At 41.1% G+C, this 27,172-nt stretch overlaps 1 protein-coding gene across 3 annotated transcripts in view; it reads left to right on the forward strand.

The window, feature by feature from the left end:
- Positions 1-26,596, forward strand: part of CNOT6 (CCR4-NOT transcription complex subunit 6) — a 95,846-nt gene extending 69,250 nt beyond the window's left edge. For all 3 annotated transcript variants that reach the window (XM_075009686.1, XM_075009684.1, XM_075009685.1), the window contains 10 exons: positions 3,330-3,516; positions 8,286-8,371; positions 9,322-9,426; positions 9,522-9,590; positions 11,604-11,761; positions 12,225-12,379; positions 15,777-15,931; positions 19,662-19,892; positions 21,121-21,323; positions 22,359-26,596. In XM_075009686.1, coding sequence (XP_074865787.1) covers positions 3,330-3,516; positions 8,286-8,371; positions 9,322-9,426; positions 9,522-9,590; positions 11,604-11,761; positions 12,225-12,379; positions 15,777-15,931; positions 19,662-19,892; positions 21,121-21,323; positions 22,359-22,571 — 1,562 coding nt within the window. In that variant the 3' untranslated portion in view covers positions 22,572-26,596. The remainder of the gene's footprint in view (positions 1-3,329; positions 3,517-8,285; positions 8,372-9,321; positions 9,427-9,521; positions 9,591-11,603; positions 11,762-12,224; positions 12,380-15,776; positions 15,932-19,661; positions 19,893-21,120; positions 21,324-22,358) is intronic.
- The last annotated feature ends 576 nt before the right edge of the window (positions 26,597-27,172 follow it).

The raw sequence follows: 27,172 nt of genomic DNA on the forward strand, positions 1-27,172 counted from the left end.
GCCTACCTGCACAGACAGGGGGTATTTATTTTCCTGTATCTGGACGACTGCCTGCTCAAAGGGGCCTCGAAGTGGGAGGTTCTGCGCATGATACGCGTCACAGCAAACACGTTCTCTTCGCTCGGCCTGGTTATCAATCTGGCAAAATCAAAAATAGACCCCACACAGGACATAGAGTTCATAGGGGCTCGCATAAACTCGGTTACAGCGAGAGTGTATCTACCAGAGGCTCGCTTTCGGGCCATCGGTTCCCTCGTGCAGGTCATCACCTTCAGCCCTACGGTGCCGGTCTTGACATGCTTGCAGCTGCTGGGCCACATGGCAGCAGCGACGTTTGTAGTACAGAATGCCAGGTTACACATGTGCAGCATGCAGCACTGGCTGGCGAGCGTATACAAACCGGCAGTACACACCGTTCACAGGGTGGCGTCGCCCACAGCCGGGGTGCGCAAATCCCTACCATGGTGGGTAAACCCCAGGAACCTGCTAACAGGGGTGCCCTTCCACCAGCCGCAAATATCGGTTTTTCTCACTACGGATGCCTCCCTCATAGGGTGGGGAGCGCACATGGGCGAAGAGGTGACTCAAGGACTGTGGTCACCCGCGGACCAGTCACTACACATAAATATACTGGAGCTCAGAGCAGTGTTCAACGCCTGCAGACACTTTCGAGACCACATACAAGGCAAAGTCGTCGGGATCAGTACAGACAATACCTCCACCATGTTTTATATAAACAGGCAAGGAGGAGCTCGGTCCCGTGCCTTATGTGCAGAAGCAGTCCGGTTGTGGAACTGGTGCATCGCCAACAATATAATCTTGAAAGCCTCATACTTGCCGGGTGCGCACAATGTGAAGGCAGACCAGCTGAGCAGGCGTTTTCACTCACACACGAGTGGCAGATCCGTCCCGATCTGCTACGGCCGATTTTTCCATGCATGGGGTTTTCCCCAAATAGATCTGTTTGCCACTCAGCACAACAAGAAGTGCCCACGATTCTGCTCCAGGGCAGGACTGGGACGTGGGTCCCTGGGGGACGCGTTCGCGATCCCGTGGAGGGGCCCCCTGCTTTATGCGTTTCCTCCCACAGTGCTGATCCACAAAGTCTTGCAGAAAGCCAGGAGGGAAAGGGCCCGGATGATCCTGATAGTCCCAACGTGGGATCGACAACACTGGTTCCCCCTACTCCTGTGCATGCCGGACCGTCCACCGATGCCTCTTCCGGTGGCGCCGGATCTGCTCACGCTAGCCCAGGGGTCCGTAGTGCACCCGCACCCCCAAGGCCTGCGACTGCAAGCGTGGTTAATCCATGGCTCAGCTCCCTAGAGAGCACATGCACAGTGGCAGTACAGCAAGTCCTAGAAAGTAGCAGGAGGACTTCCACCAGGAAGACCTACAAGCAAAAATGGACTCGCTTCACGGCTTGGTGTTCTACTAAACAGCTGGCCCCCCTTTCGGTGCCTATACCTACAATACTAGAGTATTTACTGGACCTCAAGAGAGGAGGACTCTCGCTATCCTCGTTGAAGGTCCACCTTGCCGCCATCTAGGCGTTCAGACATGAGGAGGAAGGGCACACGGTGTTCGCCCACCCTATGGTTACCAGGTTCCTCAAAGGGTTGGTAAACCTATACCCCCCTCAGAAAGTGATTCCACCTTCGTGGAACTTGGACCTGGTGCTTACCATGCTAATGGGACCACCGTTCGAGCCCTTGGCCACGGTTCCCCTCCGCCTCCTTACAGTACAGACGACCTTTCTTCTTGCAATTAGGTCAGTTCATAGGGTGAGCGAGCTCGCGGCAGTCATGGCAACGCCACCCTGCACTGTTTTTTCCAAGGAGGCGGTAACCATACGGCTGCATCCAGCCTTTGTTCCCAAAGTTTCTTCCGAGTTTCACATTAACGAACCTATTGTTCTACCCTTGTTTTATCCAAAGCCTCATAACTCCAACGAAGAGGCGCGCCTACACCTCCTGGACGTGAGGAGGGCGCTAGCCTTCTACGTAGACAGGACCAAGTCCTTCCGGAAGACAGATAGACTCCTAGTCTCCCTCGCTCCCAAATCGAAAGGAGAAGGTCTCTCCTCGCAGAGCATCTCACAGCACATTGTATCCTGCATAAAAAATGTGCTACGAGCTCAAAAAGGCTCCTTTATCGGCCACTCCCAGGGCTCATTCCACTAGGGCGGTGGCGGCATCAACAACCTTTTTCAAGGGCGTTGCGTTAAAAGACATTTGCAGAGCGGCGACCTGGTCATCCTACGACACCTTCGCCAAACATTACGCCCTTCAGAGGGTATTCCAAGAGGATACCCGTCTCTCTGCAGCGGTCCTCTCGGGGACAAGCTGCACATAATCCGATTACCCACCTCCTATCTTGGGTTACTGCTGGGTAGTCACCTATTGTGGAGCACCCACGGGGACACTCGAAGAAGAAAGAAAAGTTACTCACCGTAGTAACGGTGGTTCTTCGAGATGTGTCCCCGTGGGTGCTCCACTACCCGCCCATCCTCCCCGCTTCGGATCTCTGTTAGTGTTTTGCAGGGGCACCCGAGGCGGTTGGTCGAGGAACTGGCGGGGACCGGATCGCGCACATGGCCAGGAGCGCGCAAGGGAGCGGCGCGTGCCGGCGCATGCGCGGTCCGGCAGAAACTGCTTGGAAGATCCGATCTGCGGCGCCGGGCAAGCCCGACACCTATTGTGGAGCACCCACGGGGACACATCTCGAAGAACCACCGTTACTACGGTGAGTAACTTTTCTTTCTTGAGCCCATGCCAGTAGTCAGCACACCTATTTAGAGAGTGCAGTTTGGGGGCCTCTGTTTTTAAGTTACCATTGTAGTAATGACAGGAATAGCGCAGATCTTTGTAAGAAGCTGCTTGCTCTTTGTTGGACTCATGACATAAAAGAGAGACTTTGTATTTAGAAGAAGGTGTGTGAATAAAGGTGGAGCCCAGAGAACCGTTTTCCATGACCACTAAAACTTTGACGTTTCACTTGAAAACCATACATAAAATACTGAATGCGTGATCAGTTGTTAAATGTGTAAATTGCCTTATATAGCATATATTGACATCCTCTTCCTTTCCAGTGCTTAAAATGGGGCTTAAAATGTCTAAAGATCCCAAGAAAGAAAACTTTAAAAATAAAATGTATTTTTATGTTGTCAAAATGCAAATCTTTTTTACTGCTAAGCCGTATTTCAGAAAACTCAGACTATTCACACAGATGTCATGAAACACTCATTTAATGTTAAAACTAGTTGTTTAAAATGCCCAAAGTTCTTTCAGTTTTATACCTGTGTTTCTTTTCCTCTCTTTCTCTCTCAGGGAGAGTAAGAAGCTTAAGTTCATCCTTGTGGTCACTGACCCATTTGACAGCTTTGCATCTCAGTGACAATTCCTTATCCCGTATTCCTTCAGACATTGCCAAGCTTCACAATCTGGTATATCTGGACCTGTCCTCTAATAAAATCCGCAGTTTACCAGCAGAGCTCGGAAACATGGTGTCACTCAGGTATGCAAGTTAAATTTCATGTTCATCTGCGACTCCAGCAGAAATCAGTTTCAGGTTTTGGCATGATTCTCTTCTATAATGAGCCAAAGCCGATATAAACACTTTTTTTGTAAGGCGTTCTTAATGAAATTATAACTACCAACCTTAGTATGCTTATCTTATCCCTGATCCCCAGTTCCCCTGTGCAACAGTGCACACTGAGCTTCTACGGAGCAGAGCGTGGTGTCATATGTGTGCATTGACATTGCTAATCTTGTTTACGTACACATACATCCTTCCAAACACATCCCCAAATCCTTATGTAGGGTTTCGGCTCTTTTAGAACTGTTGATACCTATAGATGTTGATGACCCAGTTACTCTTTCTCTTGTTATGAATTAAGGAGTACTTTACAATAACTAGCACAAAGGCCCTATAGACTATGACAATATAAATATTATGTAATAATAAAAGCACACTAAACATTTCTCAATAAAGCTAATCAAAGTGACCTTTTTCATCTTAAATTACTATTCTAAGGCTGTGTCTACACATGCCCCTCCCTTTTGGAGGGGGCATATTAATGAGGCTTTGACATGCATATTCAGCACCTTATTAAAATAACGGGGGCCAGTCACGTTTCAGAAGTGCTGTTTTCAAAATGCATACTGGCTGTATGTATGTGGGCACTGCCCATTTCATTTTGGGCATAAGGAAATTTCGAAGTTTGACGCTTACTGCGAAGCACCCATGTGTATACAGCCAGTCTGTGTTTTGAAAGCAAGACTTTTGAAATGCAACTGGCCCCAGTTTTGCTAATAAGGTACTGAATATGCATTTCATTGCCTCATTAACCTGTTCCAAAGTGCCTCATTAACATGCCCCTTCCAAAAGGGAGGGTCATGTGTAGACACGGACTAGGAAATTAATTTTATGACTACAGCTTTGATAAAGCTTGAGTTTTGGATTAGGGATGTTAAAACCATTAACTAGTTGAGCATTTTAACAAGGTTCCAATGCTATGCCATGACTCTGGGGCCTCAGCTGTGAAGTCTCTTCATCCGGTCTGTTGGCCTTTCTGGGCTGGGGCTGCTCCAGCCCAGTGTGGCTGGCTGCTTCTGGAATTAATTGTTCAGGGCCTATATACCACTAAGCCTCATGCTTGCCAATTAACTCTTTCTCTCTATTATGTGTAGCAACTGATAGCTTGTGGGTGTGTTTGCTCCGTCCCCTCTGTGGTAGTCATGTACTTACACTTCCGTACCGGTTTTCAGAAAAAACATACTGCAGGTTGCACCTCCCACACCTTTGCCCATGACAGCTTATGCTCCAAAACATCTATTAGCCTGTAAGGTGCCACAGGATTTCTTGTTGGTTTTGAAGATGCAGACTAACACGGCTACCTTTCTGATACTTGCTCACTTGGCACCATTGGGACCACGCTGGTCGTGGATAAGGGAATTTGTCAGATGAAGGGCTGTCCCCTGCCTCTGGTCACCCAGTCTACTGCTCCTCTCTCCTGCTGGTTCTGCTTTTGCCCTCCCACCCCCATCTCCAGTCCCAAGGCACCTTACTTCCTGCCCAGACCTCAGGCTGACACCAGCCACCCATGCTCAGGCTGCTGTCTGTGGAGGCTGGCTCCGACCCAGCTGCTGGACATGGCCTGGCCCCCACTGGTGCCAGATACATCAGCCGCATGGGTGCTGGATATGGCCAGACTCTGGATACAACCGGGTTGCTGGTGCAGCCCCGGTCCCAGCTCTACTGAAGCCAACTCTGGGTCTGCCTATGGCCTTGTCCATGGCCCGACCACCGGTGCTGGCTGTGATCCTGGCTGGACTGCTCTGGCTGGAGACACAAACCCTGCTGGGCTCCCTGGCCCAGTGAGTGCTAGCTCTGACCTGGAGGCTTGGTCTGACCCCAGCTGGGCTGCTGGTGTGACCCCAGCCCTGTAGGTGCTGGACATAGCCATGACCCCTCAGATGCCATCGGTGCAGCCCCGATGCTGTAGAGGCTGGTTCCAGCCCTGGCTGGGGTACCAGCTTCAGCCACTGGAGCTGGCTTCACCCTGGCCAGATTCTTGACGTAGCCGCTGCCCAGGGGGCACCAGAGTCAGCCTCGGCTAGGCTGCTGTTGTAGCCTCAGCGCCCCTGAGACTGTCTCTGAACAGAGAGACAAGCTCAGCAACGTCCTCTGCCCAGGGTGACCAGGCTTCCCTATCATTGGGCTCTGGTTGGCCCTGCATCCAATAGCCTCCCACCCCAGGTCTCTAGTCTAGTAACATCCATGGTCATGCTGGATGGTGGATGTTTCTGGCAGAGAGAATTCTGGTTTTGGGAGGTTGAACTGTATTTAGCTAGTCAGGAAGTTAATAAAGTAAATTTTACACTCTCGGGTTGCAAAATATAAATGAATCACAAGGCTAGAGAATAAATTACTTAAATTGTTTCTGGAAATAAATATATTCATGTCTAGCTAGTTGGATTTAATTGGAACCACAGTATTATGGGCAAACTTCTCTTTGCCCTTACATGATAATGTTGACAATATGTAAATGGCCTCAATGATGTAGTAGATTTGGGATCATCATACAGTTACCATTGTTTGATTCCCTGAGTTTCAAAGTGCAGTTGCTTTTTTAACTGTTTTGAAATCAGCCACAGTTGAAATCTAAAACTCCAACAATATAGAAACTTCTTAAACACCTTTTAAAAAAAGAACTTGAATGCCGCCATAGCTTCTATGTTACACCCAAGTTGGGAAGATAGGTTAGGTGGCATCTTGAGATTCTAAAAGTTCATTTTCTTCATCTTTTCAGAAAAAATCCACGGTACTGGGGGGGAAGTTGATTAAAATTGACGGAATATTAATAAATTCCAAATTAATTATTCTTAGAACTATTTAGGACCTGTTCTGGGGATTCAGCCTGAGTTAAAGGGATTGGTAGTGCCTCACATCATTTTCCCAGAAATTCTGAAATGTTTCTGTTTTACACCTATTACTTTTCCCTAATTACTAATATTTACTAATAATAATAATTCCTCTACCTATCTGTCATTCACTCACCACCTACTCATCTTGAAGTTACTGACACATCAGACTCACCTTGTGAATTAGCATTCCTTTCTCTTCATAAAGCTTTTTTGTCCTTTTAAAATGTTGATGTGAATTATGTTCTTAATGGAAATCATGTTAGCAGAGCACCGTGTAGAACAGTGCTTGCAGATACTGTGCAAACTTGCCTAACGTACCCAGTTCAGTCCTGAATCTGCAAAATTCCTGCTATCCTCATCTTGAGCCTTTTCTGGGTAGAAAATATCACATCTTGTTCCAGCTGCAAAATGTGCACTAACAGACTAGGGTCAGACTACCAATATAGTTTGTTTGAGAAACATAATATTTGAATCCTGATGTATGGACATGAAAAATTCATACTTTAACCCACCGCACACTCGGTCCTCAGTAATAGCAGCTGAAATGAAGTTAAAATGAAGAATATTCCATATAAGTGCTTCCGGTGTAGTGGTGGTCTGCAGCGCTCAATCCCATAATACTTTTGTGTTTTCTGCTGACTGCTGCTACTCATAGTTTGTGGTGTAATTTCCACACTAAGGAGATATATTCAACTTTTGAAGATCAACTGTATTATGCACCAAAGAAATACTGTGTACAGACACTCACTAGAGTCTCTGTTAGAGCCAATAAATAGCTGTTTCAACATCCATGTCTGGGAATTTTGTTTTTTTTTTAAAAAGGGGGCATTTTTAATCTGCATGATACAGCTTTCTGAAATCCATTGTGTCTCCCTGTCCTGTGCAGACTGTTTCAATGACCTTGGGAGAAGGCAAACCAGCTAATAGAGAGTGATCAAGTTGCCAGTCTTTGGAGAGAGGTGGGGAGAAAACTGTTAACATTTTCTCCACTACAACCAATGAATGATTTCAGGGAGCTCAGATTCTTTCGATTTGTTCAGAAGAACTAGTATGACTTGCTGTGATCCTCTATGCTGCTTTAAGAGAGCTCTATACCAAAAAGCATTACCCAAGATGAGATTAAACTAGACAACTACCCTTTGCTGTGAAGGAGGGAGGAAAAAAAGGTGATTCCTTCTGCTGTGCCACTTTCCAAACTTAACACATTTCATGAAAACTACACTTTTGTTAGTGAAACTAATCTGTACATGCTATGAATCCAGATAAGTACCTTGAACCAAGAGCTCCCCCATTTCTTAAGAATTCTGCAAAAGTCTCCAAAGCTTTTAGACAAAAATGTATCTTTTATAAAGAATAGTGAATTAGTTACTCGAAAGGATCATGTAGAATGTCATTGACAACCAGTCCATGGGTTTTCAGCTTGTGATCTTTGAACCCCTGGAGCCCCACAGATTGTCAAAGGTGACTATGAAGATAAAGTTTCAGCCCCCGTAAAAGACAGTTTTTACTGGTCATTCCAAGGTATGTGAATACCTCTCCCTCCAGATCAAAACCCAGTTTAGCACCCTTTCTCATACTGCATTAAATGCTGTGCTGAGCCAAGCACGTGCAACACTTGCAGTTGAATTCGGTTCAGTTTTCAGTCAAAAGCTATGGAAAGTTGAATTGCCAAAGGGGTGTGCACCTCCATTTGAAATTTTTAGAGGGTACAGCAGGGTGCTCTCACAGTTTAATCTTCCAATTTTTCCAGTTAGTGGTGTGATGGCACAGGTTCTTATAGTGAAATTGTTTGAGCAATAAACCAGGTGATCACAAATACAATTTTACTTCCCACTTATTCTGATTTTTCACCTACAGGGAACTCCATTTAAATAACAACCTGTTACGGGTTCTACCCTTTGAGCTGGGAAAACTATTTCAATTACAGACATTAGGTCTGAAAGGTATGACTTTTTTACCTACGTTTTATGTTTTGATTTCATCCCTGAGTCACCAGCTGTTTTCAAACACACATTTTATAAAATGTTACCAAATAGCAACTGTTGCTACAGGAATTTATTCTTTAGAGACAATTCTTCTTTTATTTATATATGTGTTTTTATTTATGTTGAGGATTAATGGAAAAATCAAGTTTTTCTCGTTGCCTACCTGGAAGTTAGATGCAGCTTTTGATTAAATCTGGTCAAATTGAACTTGCGCTTCCATTAAGGAACTCTTTCCCTCAAAAAGGGAGTCAACTGTGGGTGCTTTTTTAGGGTTTTGTACTGCTGCTGATCACCGTAGTATCTGACTGCAAATAATTTTAATATTGTTTCAAAATTTTGGGGCCAGTACTATTAACCGTTTGGCATGTGGATCTACTAGCTTCAGCAGGAGTTGTGTGAATGAAAACCTTGCAAGAGATATTGAGTAGGATGCCTATAAACTGCATTAAATCTCCAGGGTCTAATATTTATCACGTTTGGATACATTTATACTGTCTGTCCCCTATTTGTGTGAACTTTAAATCTATTTGTAGAGGAGCCCTCTTAATCAGGCCAGATCCTCTGAGATCTGGAAGAAAGACACCATCTGGTCTAGGTGTCCAGTAGGGAATCCTTTTGGCCAATGGGAGTGCCTGTGGTCACTCTCATGAAATACAGCTGGTGGAAATTACTCCTGCATCAGATGTATTCCCCATCATCATCATAAGTGTGTTTGGATGGAAGGGTGTGAATGAGCAGAATTCCACTATGACAAATCCTCTACTAGTTCAAGGCCCGTTAAAGCTGGCCTTTTATAACTCAGATGTGGAAGAGAATGTAAGTGTTTTCAGGATTGGAAAACTGAAATATTTAATAAATAAACATTAATTTTGCTTATTTAATTTTACTTTTTGTAAACATGTCTGCAGGAAATCCACTTACACAGGATATACTGAATCTGTACCAGGAACCAGATGGAACACGAAGGCTACTGAATTATTTGCTAGATAATTTGGCAGGTACTGCAAAAAGAAGTAAGTGATCATTCCTAAAATATTTATTTATGCCATTTAAAATATATATGATTATTTCACTTTTTTTGTTTGTTTGTTGTTTAATGGTGCAACAGTTTCAACAGAACATCCACCTCCAAGATCTTGGATTATGTTGCAAGAACCAGATCGAACAAGACCAACAGGTTACTTTGCAATAATTCTTTATGCATTTTTTTCTGTTATCTACATTCATTTCACCATTTCCTTCTGCTGAAGTATTTGTTTGATAACTTAAAGTATCTCCTACTTACTGGCAGCCAGCATGGCATTTGGACATCAAATAGCACATTTTGTCTGCAAAATTAGCAGCTTTTTATCTTACAAATAATGCCTTTATCTTTAATTGGACTACCCACCACTAGAGTTGAAATAGTTTATTCAGGTATTTTAAAAGTATCTGATCAATTTCAAAATATTAATTGAATGTTTGTTGATTAATACAAGAGAAAAGTTCCCTTGATATTCAACAAAAGTAGCATAAAATAAATTCCTGGGAAATCAGAGAAAATTTATATTTAAAATTTGTAGCTGCAGGGAAAATCTGGGGATTTGCTTTTTAGTAATTATTGTAATAAAAAAGTTAGGTTTTTTATTATACAGTATTTAATCATTAATTCCAAATCTTAAAACGCCTAACTTTTAGTCTAATCAGTCATGTGTATTTTACGTAACTTGAAAGAAACTACAGAGGTTATTCACTAAAATTTTAAAATGGGTAATGCAAGAACCCAGGCATAAGCATGTCTTTCAGAGCACAGTGTTCTGCCTGGGAACCAGTTTGTTCCACAACTACATAGTTCTGAATTCAATGCCCTGCCTCATTTGAGGACATGGTATTGGTTAGATACGTAGCATGGAAAATGCTCACTGTTTGAGTAATGGTCCTTCTGGATGGAGGGAGTTGAAAAGTTAGGAATCTTTTAATTTGAGGAGTAAGGAAGAGAGTAGGGGCCCACTGGGAATGAAGCCAGATGGAAACCAAGCCGTCACTGCAGCATTGTGTACAATGATAGAGTTGTACAGATTAAGCCAAAGACCTTTTGGAAAGCATTATTTTAAAAGGCAAAGTGTTCAAACAAAAATCTCATAGTTTTGATTATATAAATATAGCATTATAAACATTTTAGAGGGTTAAAAAGCATCTTTCTGCCTCCCCTATTCTTCCCTGCCTGTTCCTAGGTCCTTTCTTTTCTGTCTTTGCCTGGAGAACTGTGGCAGGATACATGAAGGACCTGAATAATAAGATTGTCACAACATTTCAACTACATTCAGACAGTAGAGCTGCAGCTAAGCTTATGATTTCTTTGTTCGGGTCCTTCTAAGATCTTGATAAGATGCTCCAGCAAAAAGCCAAGTGAAAACATGTTAGGATTTTCGTTTTTTATTTAAGGTTTCTTTAATTTTGTTTTGCTTGGAGACATTAGTTGTTCAGAGATTGCCCCTATGTAATACTGAAGTTTTAGTAGACAATAGAAATTTTATTTTTTGCTTTGCATTTTAACTTTCAGAATTAAGCCTTTGCACTACAGAATTCTTTCCATTTTACTTTTTAAATATTAGTTCACACCGAGGCCACTCAATTGCATGACTATAAGTTCAATCTTACGGAGTGTTCTTTGAAATTTTGTTTTAATATTGACTTTGCACAGGCTCAAGGGTCTACTATGCACTGCCAGTTACAGGACTGGGGCTTCCATCAGAATTTAATTTCCCTATTAATAGTATTAAAATAGATCCCAGTCAGGATCAGGGTCCCATTTTACTTATTAACTAACATGCAAGGAAAGCGTAACAGTCAAAGATCAACATCTACTGCTAAAGTTTTTAAGTAAGCATGTTAAGAAATGAAGCTGCAATGTGCTTAATGCTCAAAGTAAAATACCTTTGTCTGCTCTGCACCATCTATATCAGGAACATATGAAGGCTTTTTTAGTAACTTATTCACAACGAATGTTGTATGCTGAGACAAAAGGAGAGGCTGGTTATTGTGGAAAGAACATGTGATGCATTTTTGGTAGGGTCAGTTAAACTATTTAGTTGAGTTAAAGCACTCCTAAGGCATAAAAAAGTTTTAAAATTTCTGAAGAGGAAAAATGAAGAATGTAATTGTGTTTTTTAGTAAAAATATATCAGTAATTTAAATTATTGTTCTGCAGCCTTGTTTTCTGTCATGTGTTACAACGTGCTTTGTGATAAATATGCCACCCGGCAGTTATATGGCTATTGTCCATCATGGGCACTGAACTGGGAGTACAGAAAAAAAGCCATTATGCAGGAAATCTTGAGCTGCAATGCTGACATCATAAGTCTTCAGGTAAAGGATTAATTTGCTTTTAATTTTGTGTTCACTTGTACTGACTTTTATATTATATTTATTCAAGTAAACTTTTTTAAAGCAACATGTCATAATTTAGAACACTTGACATCAAAAGCATGCTTTTTAACTTACACAGTTAGAACACTAACCAGCAGCTGTTTCTCAGAGAAGTGTGTGTGTGTGTGTGTGTGTGTAAAAATAAATCTGTCACATGTTGAAATGTGAGGCATGAGGTAATATCTCTGGGGAGTACAGAAATATATGTCATCTACCTTAAGACAGCAGTATGGCTGTTTTAAGCTTATGTTCCCTGATTATCTAATTTTTTGAGTTTCTTAAGACCAGTTTGGAGGCAACTTAAACCTTCATCTAAAAGAGGCCAAATGATAGAGAAACAATATCAGACTTCTGCACTTGGTGGTGCTAAATAAATACAGTGCACTGTCTTATAATTTTACAGGAGGTTGAAACTGAGCAGTACTACAGTTTTTTCCTGACAGAACTGAAGGAACGTGGCTATAATGGGTTCTTCAGTCCAAAATCTAGAGCTAGGACAATGTCAGAACAGGAAAGAAAACATGTTGATGGTTGTGCAATATTTTTCAAGACTGAAAAGTAAGTGTGTTTGTTTTCTAAACCCTTCCATTGGGCTGGCTCAATTCTTGGGGCCTAAATTTGATCCAGAAGTTGGTGTGGTTAAGAAAAACCCTGTGTTTGTGTAACACTTCTACAATGGTTGGGGATTATGGAAGTAGTTCACTCTCTTTGGGGCCTATTTAGCCAGAGCTAAACTTTTTTTGTATATCCACTCCTTACTTGGAAACTCCAGCTGTCTACACTACTAGATAAATTTGACTTTATCTATTTTGTAATTCTGGAATTAAGTTTGACCATCCTCACCTCCCACATGCTCCTCACAGTCAACTCATTGCTGCCACACTCAAATTGGCAAACATCGACTGTTGCGGTAGTGCATTGTGGGAATCTATCCCACAGTTCCCTCATCCTCGTAGCATTCTGGGTATGCCCGCTGGTCTTTGAGATCATCTTCCCACATTGCATTTTCCTCATTCCCCTCCCGTGCGAAGCGACTGTCCATTTTTCCTGTTGGAAGGAAGGAGAAGTAAGGCATTCATACAGACAGCAAAGAAGTTTACAGAAATGTCTTTCTTCTGTAGCTGAATTCTCAACTGGCCATCCATTGACTGTCGCCCCTCCTGTGATTGCTTCTGATCCCTGAAAATACTACAGGGACCCTGACTGTATTCTCAAAGTTAGAAGAAAGAGGATAGAAAAGTCTAGGCAAAAAGATTTTTGAATTTTGTTAAAATAAGAGATCCCAAAAAAAGAAGATTGTTGCTAAGGAGAGAGTCTGTGGCTTTCCAGTGCACTGTAAGGCTTCTGTGTAACAACTGTGTTCTCAGCTGGCCATCCACTCCCACCTCCCATCGTTGGGTGTGATCCCTGAAAATAATACAGGGGCCTGGATTATAGTCTCAGAGTTAAAAGAAAGAGGATAGAAATGTCTAGGGGGGAAAAAATGTGACTTCCCCTTCACTACACAGTTATTGTCAACACAGGTGATGGCAGTGAAATATCATACACTGAACTTATAACACACACAGGAATCTCAGCTAGCCCCAACCCATGTTTCTGAGGGGTCAAAGCATGAAGACAGATGTTAGCAAAAAGATTTTATAACAGAAATATCAAACCAGCAGGTGTCTGCAATGGACAGCAGCTCCTGAAAATATTTTTGGCACGGTGTGGGGCTTGCTGTGATCTGTGGCTGCAGAACTGCTTGCTATGTTGAAGTAGCTGAAGTAGCCCCCCGACTGTCTTAGCCACCGGGGGAGGCTTCACCCTGGCAACTGCAAGCTCCAGTGGTCCCATGCTGTGGGTGTGGGAGGGTTCAATGTGGGACCAGTTGAGGTGGTCCTCCCGGAGTATCTTAGCTGCCAAATATCTTTAGCTGCTGGGGGAGACTTCTCCCTGGTGGCTGCAAGCCCTCAAATATCTTTCCTGCCCTTTGTGTGTGTTTAGGGCTCCATCCCTGACATGGTGCTGCCTGGCAGCATGGTCAGCACTGAATGGCAGGCACATTCATTTATTGGGTTGGGGGCTACCCATGTCACGTGGCAGAGTGTGGGAGAGACCCAGACTGCATGGCACCTGTGGGGGAGGAAAGGAGGGTCACACAAAAATGTAAACCACTGAGAAGAAGTTTCTTGGCGTCTCCGTGCAGGCATGACCCCCACAACAGCCTTTTTGCCACATGGTGTGGCGGGGCAGCGGCTGGCGCCAGGCAGTGCAGGAAAAAAAATAGCAGGGACAGAACCATGAACTCCCTGCAGGGGCTGTTTGTAATGGGTAGATGCACTAATAGCAAAGAGAGACAGACATTTCTCAGGCTGTCATACAAACGTGTTCACAGGCTTGCTGCTCCCACTTAGAAATTCATGGTCTTCCTGGGGGGCATTGAGTTACATATGGGACACATCTGGAGTCTAAAATTCGATTTTACGATGTGGCACTTCCACGCTGGCCTTTTAATCAAGCATCTGAATTCAATCTTGGTGCTATACCCATCAAGTAACTGCAATATTGTAATCTCAAGATAAGTGTTGCCTATATTGAGCTAATGGTATTTAAAGTGAAAACAGTCATGTGGTAATAGTGAGCTAATTGCCTTAAATTTCAATTTTTCTTGTAGTGTAGACTCAGCCTCCATGTCTTGTGCAAAGTATTCCTACCTCTCAAAGGAGTACTCTGCATAAGAGGCACTATGCTGGGCACAGTTAGTTTGAAAATAGCCCATATTAACAATTCTCTTTTAATATTTTGTGCTCTGTTTTGTGTATGAGAGCACTAACAAATTAAATATAAAGGCAAGCACAATAAAAGTATCATATTCACTTATTTTGTAAAAAGTTCAGAAAACCCCCAAAGCAATATGAAGAAAGAAGCATGAAATAGGAAGCAGGATAAGTAAAACATAGACATCAGGCAAAAGAAGTTAACTATCATAAAACAGTGGTGCCAGTCTAGGTCTTCAGCTGCTTTTATAATGTTAATTTGAGAGCTCTTCGTACTGAAGGTAACATTTGCTCCATTGCAGGGGCCTCCAACCAAGGTCCACTAGAAAGTTTGGTTTGAATAGGTTAGAAGCAGCATAGCACTGTGTATTGGAGAGACTTTCACAATGAAAATTCAAGCAATAATTTTGCCCTTGAATTCTTTCAAATCTAAATGTATTTAATGAGACAATAGGAAAAGAATACTCTTCATTTCCACTCCAAAAACAAATTGATTTGAGTCATTTTGCTTTTTATGAAAAATGAGCACCTGTCCTTGTTATCAAACCATTCATAAAATATAAGCCTAACCATGAAAAACAACTGGTGACTTTTAGGTGCCCAAGTTGAGAGATCTTAAAAGGGACTTGATTTTCAAAAGGTGGGAGAACAAAAAACTTTCTGAAAATCAAGGGCCACTTTAAGGTGTCTATAGTCAGGTACCAAAAAAAAATTAAGGCACTCAAAATCATTAATCACTTGTAAAAACATACAAAATATGTAGACAATTAAATTTTCTGTCTCTGGAATGGACAGTGCCTTAGGTGTGTAAATCTTCACGAAGTTTTCTGTATTCTGTTCTAGCTACAAAACAATACAGATGTCAGCTACTGTACATCCTGCTTCAGAAACAAGAGTTAAATCACTCTTAGACCTTCTAGTTGAAATCTGTGCATATAATAGGTCAGGAGAAACAAAAATCATACTGTATCTAATATTTTTCTAAATAAAAGCCCAAAAGAGTGTGAATTTGGGGGGAGGGGTTAATTTAAATCTATTTAAGTTGGGTTGCAGATACAAATTGCTCATGAAATTATATCCTCTGATTTCAGCTCAGCATTTTTATAAAGCCCTAATGTGATTAGCTGAAATTCTTGTAATTTAGTGTACTTATATAAAATTTGACAAGTTAAGGAAAAATGTTGTTGTTGTTTCAGATTTATCTTAGTTCAAAAACATACTGTTGAGTTCAATCAACTAGCTATGGCAAACTCAGAAGGGTCTGAAGCTATGCTGAACAGAGTTATGACAAAAGATAACATTGGAGTTGCTGTGTTGCTAGAGCTGCGAAAGGAATTAATAGAAATGTCATGTAAGTAATTTATTCAGTTTTTTGACTGGATCGTAATAGTGTGCTAGTCTCCACTCCCAGTGAAATTTTTGCTTCAGTGAAATAGAAAATGGGAAACAAACATTCCACAAATACTGTGTCTACAGATGTGCATTGACATTTTCTGGGCAAAATTTACTTAAAATAGAATTTTGGGGAAAATTCCACATGTTCTTTCCTCATCATCATCAACCATGGGCTTCAGTGCCTGTTGGTGTCCGATGCGTCCCTCACTACTTCCTTCCATCTTTCTCTGTCCAGTGCAGAGTGGCTGTGAGTTTCTGTAGACTAGCTCCACACCTACCTACTATATCATTTACCCATTCTCTGTGGGGGTCTGCCTTTCCTATTCGAACCATGCGTTATGCCAACTACCAGGCCCTTTTTTTTTTTTTTTTTTTGGTTCATAGTTCATTCTGCAGATGTGCCCAAATACTGTGACTTCCATTGTGTAACCTTCTGCAGTAGGTTCTGTTTTGTTTGTATCTTCCTATATAATTCCTTGTTGGTGACCTTCTGCATCCATCCTATTCTTGGGACCTTTCTGTAACAACTTCTCAAATGCCAACACCCTTCTCTTTGAATCTTTCATTATCACTCTTGTCTCACATCCGTACAACATGCTGCTGAATACGCACTTTTTCATGATGCTCAGCTTCATTCGTAAGCTAATCGCTTTGCTATTCCAGATCTTATCCATCACCTTCAAACTCGCTCTTGCTTTTGCTGTTCTAGTTGCTGTTCCCTTCTTAGTCTAGATGATATGTTATGTTGCTCCCCAAATATGTGAATGTCTCTACATTAATCTTCCTGCCTATTTACTTACCTCTGAATACCATTGTTTTATCAATATTCATAATCAGTCCATACCTGCTTCCCTTCCTCATTTAGCACCTGCACTGTTCTTGCAAGCTTCTCTTCATCTTCTTCAAAGATAATTATATCATCCATGAACCTCAAGTTGTTGAGTCTCATCCTGTGCACAGATATCCCATCTACCTCTTCCTTGATCTTGTCCATTGCTCTCTCTAGGTGCGTGATGAAGATACTTGGCGATAACAGATCTCCTTGTCTCGTACCTCTACTTGTTCTAAACCAGCTTTCCATCTTTCTGCATGTTCTCACCTCTGCCTCCAGATTGTCACTGATATCCTTCAACAACTGTATGTCTCCTATCCATGCCATATGACTCCAGCTCCACCCAAGTCCACTTACAGATCTGTACTTTCAAATGCCTTCTGAAAATCAACAAAGCAATTGTGGTGGTTCTTGTTCTTTCATCGAGCTTTCTCCACTATCAGTCTTAGTGCCAATCTCTGCTGTATGGTACTTCCATCTTTCCTGAATCCTGCTTGTCCGTCCACTAGATGTTGTTCTATCTGCGATCTCAGTCTCTCCCTCAGTATCATGATCAGCATCTCACCTAGATGACTTGTTTATGGCAATCGTTTTGTAGTTCTTGCACTCCAGTGCACTTCCTTTCTTGTGTCTTGTCCATTCCCTAGGTGCGTTCCCTTCTTTCCAGGCTATATTACATAGCTGATATATTACTGAATCATATGTTCTCTGCTGTATTTGATAATCTCTCCCATGATCTTTCCATTTCTAGAGCTCTTGTTCTTTAGTCATGTCACTGCTCTTTCTACTTCCTCCTTCAAAATGTTGATCTCACTCTCAATGCTTGGCGGAGATATCTCTTTCAGTTCTTTGATCAGTCCCACTGAGACACTCAGGTCCAACTGTGCTTTGTACAGATCGGTGCAATATCTTGTCTGTCGCTGCGCAACCTTCTCCTTGTTCATGAGCGCTTCATCATTCTTGTCGTTGATCACCTTCTGCTTTGGCTGTCGCTTCCTGTTAATATTCCTAATCATCCAATACAACTCCCTGGTCTTACCCTCTCCGTAATTCCTCTCTGTATCTTCACACTGCTCCTATAACCATTTCACCTTATCCTTTCTGGCTGTTTTCTGTACCTCGTCGTATTTCGCTCTATATTGCTGTTCTGCCCTCTTGGAAGCATCCCTTCTGATCTTCAGTGCTGTCTGCCCTTGGACCAACTTCAGTGTCTCCTGCATAATCCACTTTTTATTGATCTTCTCTTCTTCTGAGACAGTCAGCTCAATTGCCTCTTCTATCGCCATGGCTAGCCGTTCGACTCTCTTCACATTCCTAATTGTCTCTTCAAGTGCTGTTCTATATGCATTCTGTATTTCTTCCTCACTAGTCTGGCCATGTCTCTTATTTTCTTAAATTGTGACTTATACTTTCTCTTCAGTTTCATCTTGATGTTTGCGACCACTAGACTGTGGTCAGAGTCTCTCTCTCTCTCTCTCTCTCTCTCTCTCTCAACCTTTATCTGTTCCGACCTTCACATTCCAATCTCCTCCGATTATCAACACATTTCTCTTTATCTCCTCCAGCATCCTTGTCAAGTCTTTATAAAATAACTCCATCTCTTCCTCCATACTGTACGACATGGGTGCATACACTGAACGACTGAGCTGTTGAATGGTTTTGCTTTGGGTCTCATTACTGTCATTCTCACACTCACTGGTTTGTATCCTAACAATGCTGCTCTAGCTCTTTTGCTAAGAAGGAATCTGACTCCTGCCTCATGCTTCCCTTCATTCCCTGACCAAATGACTTCTTAACCGCACATCTCTCCTGATGCCATCCAACACATCGCCACCAGTCCAAGTATATTGCATCGGCATCTCTCTATCTCCTTTCGAAGCAGTTCTAACTTTCCAGTCACCTATAGTGTTTGGACATTCCAGTTAATAGTTTGTGTTAGTTGAAATTTTCTATTGGTAGCCAACTTATCAGTCCAACCCCCATCATTCGATTGGTGAAGCAGACCTTGCTTATCGGGGCAACGTCCAGCTGGCATCTCTTATCAGTCATACTGGCATCAGATTTCATTTGTATTGTTTCGTGTTCAGTGCATCATCACTCATCTGACCAACTCTCCTGCTTTATCCAGGCTTGAGACTGGCATGGAACCCCTAGAGGCTTCATGGTGGAGTTGTTCTTTCCTTAGAGTTCTCTTAAAAAGTTGACACCTCAATTGACCTTGTAAGAGTGCTAGTATAGGCCTATTTAACCTATGGCACTTCATTTTCCTCCATTATAATAAGGTATTATTAAACAATTGCACTATCAAACATGCCTATAATGCGCATTTGAGTGAGGATAGATGATTTGTAATGTACATATGTGAAACTGAGTTTAAAAATGTAATTATTAAAATGCTAGATTGATTTTTTTAAACCTCTTCAGCATGTGGGTGGGTAAGAGTATTGCAAATGGGGAGAAATTATTCTTTTTAAAAAACGTACTTAACATGGTATATTAAGAGTGATGGTATTTTCAACAGAATTTGCACCATCTCAGTCTTGTTTTGGTCCTTCATCCTTGGATGTTTGCATAGTGTTGGAAGTAGTTGTAACAAGTTTAATTGCTATTTCATGGCCCGTAAAGAGAACTCTTAATTTCTTGACATTAAGCAAATAGGTTTAGCTTCAAACTTTAAAAATCCTTTCAAGTGACTCTCCTGCCCAACACACACACTTCTGTTTTAAGATTGGCCAGACCTAGCAGTCAACCATTTCAATTTTACTTTTTATTTTTATTTTTTTCCCCCAATAAGACAAACTGTTGTGCACACAGCAAATGTAAAAAAAAAAAAAAAATTCTCTTCCAATTTTAGCTGGAAAGCCACAACTTGGAATGGAGAAGCAGCTAGTTCTTGTAGCTAATGCACATATGCACTGGGACCCTGAGTACTCTGATGTGAAGCTGGTTCAGACAATGATGTTCCTCTCTGAAGTAAAGAACATTATTGATAAAGCCGCTCGTAGCCTCAAACCTGGAGTTTCAGGGGAACTTGGAACCATTCCACTTGTACTGTGTGCAGATCTCAATTCTCTGCCAGATTCTGGTAAGAACAGTAAGTTTTCTGTTTTAGAACAAAATGCAAGAGGTGTATGAATTGAAATTCAAAAGTTTTCCTTTTTAAAATAAAATACTTTCAGTGCTTGAGATTTTAAGATGGAAAGTATCCTAGATAGTAGGGAGTCGAAAGATGCCAAAACTAGCTCATTTGATAGTCCTGGGGAATTCTCCACTGCTCCACATGTGCAGAGTGTATGCCTCCCTGATGGAAAAGCAAATGGAACTCTCAAAAGTGGTCATGTGTCCTTTCCCAAAAGTAAGTAGGTTTCAGGTGCCCTGAGCAGTTGTCAGGTAAATCACATTGTGGTTGGAGGAGGCTGATACATTCAGCCCATCTCCCCTCCCCCTTACCCAGCATACTCAGAACCCCTCCACCAAACCCCCTTCACTAAAAGCCCTATTCTTCCCAACCTCACCATCACCACTCCAATTCCCCACCACTCCTGCACCCAGATTTGCTCTGGCTTGTGGCTCCTGTTCTGTGCCAGGTTCAGCTGCTAGTACCAGCTGAGCTGAGGGAAGAGCATACTCCCTCTGTATGGAGTGGCCAGGGGTCAGATCCACTCCCAGAAACCTCCCCCCATCTTCTCATGCACACCCGTCCTGCTTCCATTACTTTTCAACTGTGGAGAGAGGGATCACTGTATGGGGAACTGCTCCCTGTTTTGCATCCATAGTCACTCCCCCCATACCAAGCATCCCCGTGCAGAGCCCCACCACACCTGCATCCAGACCTCTGATCCACTCTCCCATCATCCAAATTCCCAGCCCTGAACCCAGATCACTTTCCATTAAGCCATGCTCTTGAACCGCCACCCTGACAAGCCCCAACTTGTGCACCTCAACTGCTCTGACAAGACCCTTTTTGTATCTGGACACCCTTGCCCCCGGGTTCCCCTGATGATACCCAATCATCTTCATCTGGACTCTCCCTTTCGAGTCACATTTCCCCTACACCCAGAACCCTGCCCCACTGATCCCCTGTTCATATAGAGTCCCCTCTCTCACACCCTCTGAGGCACCGGCACCCAAATTTCCCTATACTAAACCCCTTTGAACTTGGATTCTGCCAGGCGGAGCCTGCCTGCCCCACCTGGTGTGCTTGGCATCGAGGGGCAGGTGTTCAGTCAATGAAAGTAGCAGTTTATTTGCATAAACCTATTCATTAAATGCATAAGTTGGTACCTTTTTTCCCCTCATGCTCCTCTTTATAGGTGTTGTTGAGTACTTGAGCACTGGTGGGGTGGAAACAAACCATAAAGATTTTAAGGAACTGAGATACAATGAAAGTCTTACCAACTTCAGTTGCAATGGAAAAAATGGAACAACAAATGGAAGGATCACGCATGGTTTCAAGTTGAAGAGTGCCTATGAGAACGGCCTAATGCCTTACACAAATTATACGTTTGACTTTAAGGTGAGAATTTTGCTATGTTACAGCAGGGGTTCCTGAATATTTTCCCTGAGGCACATCTGTGCAGGTGCAATAGGCACTACAGCTTACTCTTAACAGCTGTCCCTCAGGGATAGGGGCTCCATGGGGAGTGGGCAGTCCCTTGTCTTAGCAGGGACCAGGGCTAGTGATAAGATGAGGGGAGCAGGAAGCTGCCACAGCCAGATCATGGCATCCAAGCAGAAACGGAGCAGCACTCCTAAGCCCTGGTTCTTGGAGAGGAAGGAGGGGTTGCAGGGCTTGATACTCCAGAAGTTTGATGAGCCGTAGTGGCTTAGAGTGTGAAGACCCACAAACCCTCCAGCCACCCTGGGCTTGAGGCATCTCAGGGCCACCCTGCTTGCACTCTGCCTATGGTGAACCAGCCCTCTGTTTGGAAACTGTTATAGTATTTTGCAACCACTTTCTGGTCTTAACTTAAACAAAAGTTTGCCTGAACTATTTGTCGTAAGGAAGAATTTACACTGCCTGTGTAATTCCTGTGTAACTTACAGTTAGTTGTACAAACTTCAATTGAAGAAATACAGTGAACCATAAAGCACTTAGTCTTTTATCATAATAGAACTCAAAATTAGTGGTTCCTATTTGCAAGGTAATGATGTTCTCTTTGGTCTTGGATGCACAGTAAATGCTTTCATATCCAACAGACCCAGGCGGATGAAGTTGCCAGGTATTCAAATATTCTGGATAATAGAGATACCTATCAATGCATAGCACAAAAAAAAAATTAAGAAACAAATGTATGCTGAGTACTTTGTTTACACTGTAAACTTACACCATCGTTGCTATATTTGTATTTACTTTCACTATAGCATTCTAATGGAAAATGTAACTAAAATTTACTTAGAGTTAAAATGCTGGTTATTTGAGGGTTCTGGATGATGGAATGCCAAATATGAAAACATTTACTGTATTATTGTACTATTATACTTAAATGCTGTCTTTGAAAAGAGATTTGTGCAAAAGATGGTGCACTAAACCCTTTTTTCCCCATTTCAGGGTATTATTGACTACATCTTCTATTCTAAACCTCAGCTAAATATACTTGGCATTCTTGGACCTTTGGATCATCATTGGTTAATAGAGAACAATATAAGTGGCTGTCCACATCCACTCATCCCTTCGGACCACTTCTCACTTTTTGCACAACTGGAGCTTTTGCTGCCTTTCCTGCCCGCGGTAAATGGAATCCATCTCCCTGGCAGGAGGTAGTCAAGTACAGCTGAGAGGGCAACCTCAATCTAACTTGTAAAATTGTAAAATCTGAATATAGAGGAGTGATGTATGGCCAACAGGGATTTTTTTCTTAATGATCTTAATTTTAAATCTAATTATTTGATAGAAATAGTAAAAGCCAGGTGCTATCAACAGACACAATTCTGAGCCCAATATTCTTTCTGTACTGTTGGACAGGAATTGGTGCATTTGCACCTTTCTTTAATTTGTTACAACCAACCATCCTGGTTTTTCTTCTCTATCCAACATAACACATTCATGCCTTGAAATAGAGAATTGTTATACAGCATATTCTCTTTGCACAGATACCTGTAGCACTACTTTTTGAGGCCAGTAGTACCATCGAGAACATTCTTCCGTACTTCACTCCCTCCTTTTTCAGACGTGCTTGTAAAATATAGAATTTGAATTTAGCCTTTATTGATTGTATATGAACAACAGAAGACCTGATTTATGAGATTTTGTACTTTAGAAAATCAGATTTGGAAAATGATTGTATTGTAAACTAAGGCTAAATTTTTATCTGTTTTCATGTGTTATAAAGGCCAGCTTGTAAAAGAAGTTGTAACAGGTTTTCTCTGCTAATGATTTGCACTTGTTAGGGTTTTGTTAGCCCTTTTGTACTACTTTTATTTTTGGTTGAGAACATTGCTTTTTAAATTTAAATCTGTAAAATATTGGCTAATTTCTTAACTAAATACCTGCATTTGTCTTTTTGTTTTAAAAAGAAAAATCATAAAGTTCTCACAGAACAGATAAGCTAAGCAGTGAATGATGAGTAGCTCTGTGTGGACTGAAAGTTATTGTTGATACGTGTGCGTTCTAATATTTTTATCTCTGATTTTTGAAGTAAAATTAGGGGTACTTATCTATAGCTTCTTAATTTTATTTTAAATGCTACTTGTCCTATCTGCACTGTGCCTGCTTAAATTTGTTCTCAACTAGCACTGCCTGTGCACGCAGAGAAAATCTGTGCATCCTCTTTTATATTTTTTAAATAATGTTAACACTTGTGAAAATTTTATGAAGATACTTTTGTATAAGCTGTGGCATATTGATTTCCTCTTGAAACATTGAATACACACTTTTTGAACATGTTCAGATTATGGGTACACACTTCCTAGCTTCTAATACCTAAGCACTGCTTCTTTCAGTGTCCTTGCTCAGTGCTGTTTTATTTGCTAAGAAGTACTATCATGTGAATCCTTTTCAGTTGATGTGAGTTCCTCAGTCTGAGACGGTATCATTCCTTGAATGAAAAAAAATTATTTTCTGTTTTATGAAGCAGTGTAAATTAGATGCATTTTCATTACAGGTTCCTAAGATAATTCTTCAGATCATTTTTAAAGTGACCAAGTCATATTTTAAAGTGTCAAGCAAGACTGAAGTTAATAGTGTACCTTCATAGTGCCAGTAGTGTCATAAAGCCAAGTATGAAACAGCTAATGAGTTCAACATGGACGTACAAAAGGGAGAATTTACCCACTCCTCCTTAACTAATACACTTTCAAAAATCAATGTAGTTAATAGAGAGAGAGAGAGCTTGGTCTAACTGCTTTTGTTTCAACTGCAGGCAGGGAAGCAAAAGGACACTGAACATTATGAGAAATTTCTGAATATTATAAATTTTTGTATAGAGAATGAGTTAGATAATGATTCAAAATTTTATGAAGAAAAAGTTGTCAGCACTTAACTGTGCTAAGACCATTCTGTTTTAAAATAGAAGTAAAATTACAAATAGTTCTGATCTACAAAATGTGTGTTTTAAATTTCAGTAGCAAAAGTCTTGATCTTGAATCTTTGTCTGGGACCTGATTTTGTTTTGTTTTTTTAGTTGTGCAGACACCAAACATGTCCAATTTATAATCAGTACATTGAAATGCTGGTAGGATTGATGTAGTAGATTTAATGCTTAGTGTTATTTTCTGTTTTTTTATTTTGATTTTTTTGTAAAGTGTGAATAAAAGGTGTTTTACTCATGTTTCCTTAACAATGTGTTGGTAATGTGCATCATGACAATTTCCAGTGATGATGAGCCCGTTTAGCTTGTCAAACTGAGCAAACTTTTTTTTTCCCCTGATCTGGATTATTATATAATAGGTCCAGAAAGCTTTACGGAAGGGGAAGGGAAGCACTTATTCATTTTTGTATTTAGAGGGGAATAATTTACTTTAATAGATGCTGGAGCTTGAGTGCACTTGTTAGATTCTGAAGGTTTGAGCTTTACACAATACCTTTTCACCTCTATTTGGTAGTCTCTTAAATATATTTGAATTTTTGTCAGCCTATTAAACATTATGGTCCTTTGTGTCTTGAAGATACAGTTGTTCTTCCCTGGACACACTGCAATGGGTCAATTTGAATGATTTTTCTCTATCTTTTAGACTAATCCTGTAGAGACTGATCTAAAGCCCACCAAATGTAAGACTCCCTTTGGCTTCAGGTGGGTTTTGAGTCAGATACAGCCTACAGTGCTCATAGCATGTGTCACTCAGGTGTGAACTGAGTGACATAAGTTATATTGGCATAAGTGCTCATGTGCATAGCACTGTCATTAGCTTTCTTCCTTCATGAAGGTGGCTTTATTACACTGATGGGAGAGCTCTTGCCCATTGGCCTACTGTGTCCTTCACTATATGTGCTGCAGTGCTTCAGCTGTGTTGGTACAGTTGTGCTGTTGAAGTGCTGAACATGTAGACTTTTTAATAGCTGAGACTCTGAAGCCTACCGAAGGAGAAATATTTTTAACCGTATGGGAAGTGATAGATGCACCAATACTGGACTGAATTAAACAGTTTTAAAAAATTTTCCTATGTTAAACAAATCTCACTCAGACTTCAGTTTTCATTTGTGACATAAACAAAATATTGCAATAAACCTCTTTATTTACAAAATGCATCATCTTTGCATCAAACACTAACATAAAATGGTTATTTAGATTACCTTTTAGGTGGCTGTCGTCGTTACCATAATGTACCTTCAGTGTTCTTGTTGTAAAAGCATATAACATAAAAATCATAGAATATTGGCTTGAGGTGTTTCATTCAAGTTAGACCAGATATTTTGGGTCTACCATTTGGTGAAAACTTCGAGTGGTCTGCCACAATGTGAATAACTGTTCGCACTTACAAAAGAATTTGCCCAATCTAAATTTAATTTGGGGGCATACTTTAAGGAAGTGGACATAAATGCAAAACATAGGTACACAGATTTGTCAGAAGTAAGCAAACAAAAAACAATAGGAGGATGCTTGTAATTATTTTCTCCCTTTGGTGGCTTGAGCAAATTAAATATGGCTAGCATGTTAACAATAAAACTGATACTGAATTCAGAACAGATTCATGTACATCTCTGGTCTAATTTTAACATAAGAGATTTGTGTAAGTTCATCTAGGATGTAAGCTTAGAAATGTAGCTTAAATTGTCATGTTTGCATTTTAGCCATGCAGCAAAAAAACCCCAAAACCCTACGGTAAATCAAAATAATTACACCACCATTTAAAAGAAACAATCACATGGTAAAACTTACAAATATTTCAATTTATTGCTTAACTATAGTCCTTGTTTTCATCCAGCCTGGCACAGTATTTTTAGTATGTTAACTTCTACTCTCTTTTGTTTGCATAAATTTTAACACTTAAGTGTCTTGGTATGTTTTAAGTAGTCTAAAATAGGATATCTTAGTCTTTATTCACAGTACTTCTGTATAATGTGTAATGCACTGGACTAACTCTTGTTTACCATTCATTTAATGAAAACCAGCACATTATCTGCACTAAGCTCAAAGAATGTTGCATTTGTCTACAGGCAGCTCTTCAATAAGATAAAGGGGGAAACCGAATATGGTCTGATGGTAAACAAGGGCTTTTACTGTTCTCTTCAGTGGAACTTTCTTCTTGGTCAAATTTTAACTAGCTAGTATTATATTTATATACAGGGTCTTTTTTTTCTTTACCAATGTATTTTCCTACTCATAGCTGACCAATAAATTCAATATCTGTTTCAAACCTTTCTGCAGTGTACTTTATATTTAACATTTTTATTTCTAAATGTTTCATAAAGTTGCATGAACAGTTAAACCATTCGTTAATAGTTTTATTAAGCAATTTTAAATTTACTTTAAACACAAAACTGGCAAATACCTGACACTTCACAATCCTGGAGAGACTTTGATCTTGTAACTCTATACGCTAGACAATGATTCATATATTTTATGGTGGAGAGTCACAAATCAAAGCTATGAACAAATCCTTCAGACTGCTGATCTGACCACTGAAGCTTGCCCCAACTCTGAGAGGCTGCACCCTAATCCCATAACTAAGTACCATGTCAGCTGGAGAGAGTTCCAATTTAAACAAGACAGATTAGGCCTGTAATGCAGTAACCTATAGAATATGAAAGACCAACAAGTCTGTCAGATAAGTGCAGTAGGAATAAAGAAAGCTTAAAGTTTGAGTTCTTGTCTCTTGCTACAGTCACCACAGACCCATTTCTACTTTGGCTTCCTCTTTTCATTACTTGGCATAGCTCAGGGCAGAAACGTTCATCAGTAGAAGGGGTTATTTGTTGGGGGTTTT

The sequence above is a fragment of the Carettochelys insculpta genome, chromosome 15, assembly GCF_033958435.1.
Source record: "Carettochelys insculpta isolate YL-2023 chromosome 15, ASM3395843v1, whole genome shotgun sequence".
Taxonomy (NCBI): domain Eukaryota; kingdom Metazoa; phylum Chordata; order Testudines; family Carettochelyidae; genus Carettochelys; species Carettochelys insculpta.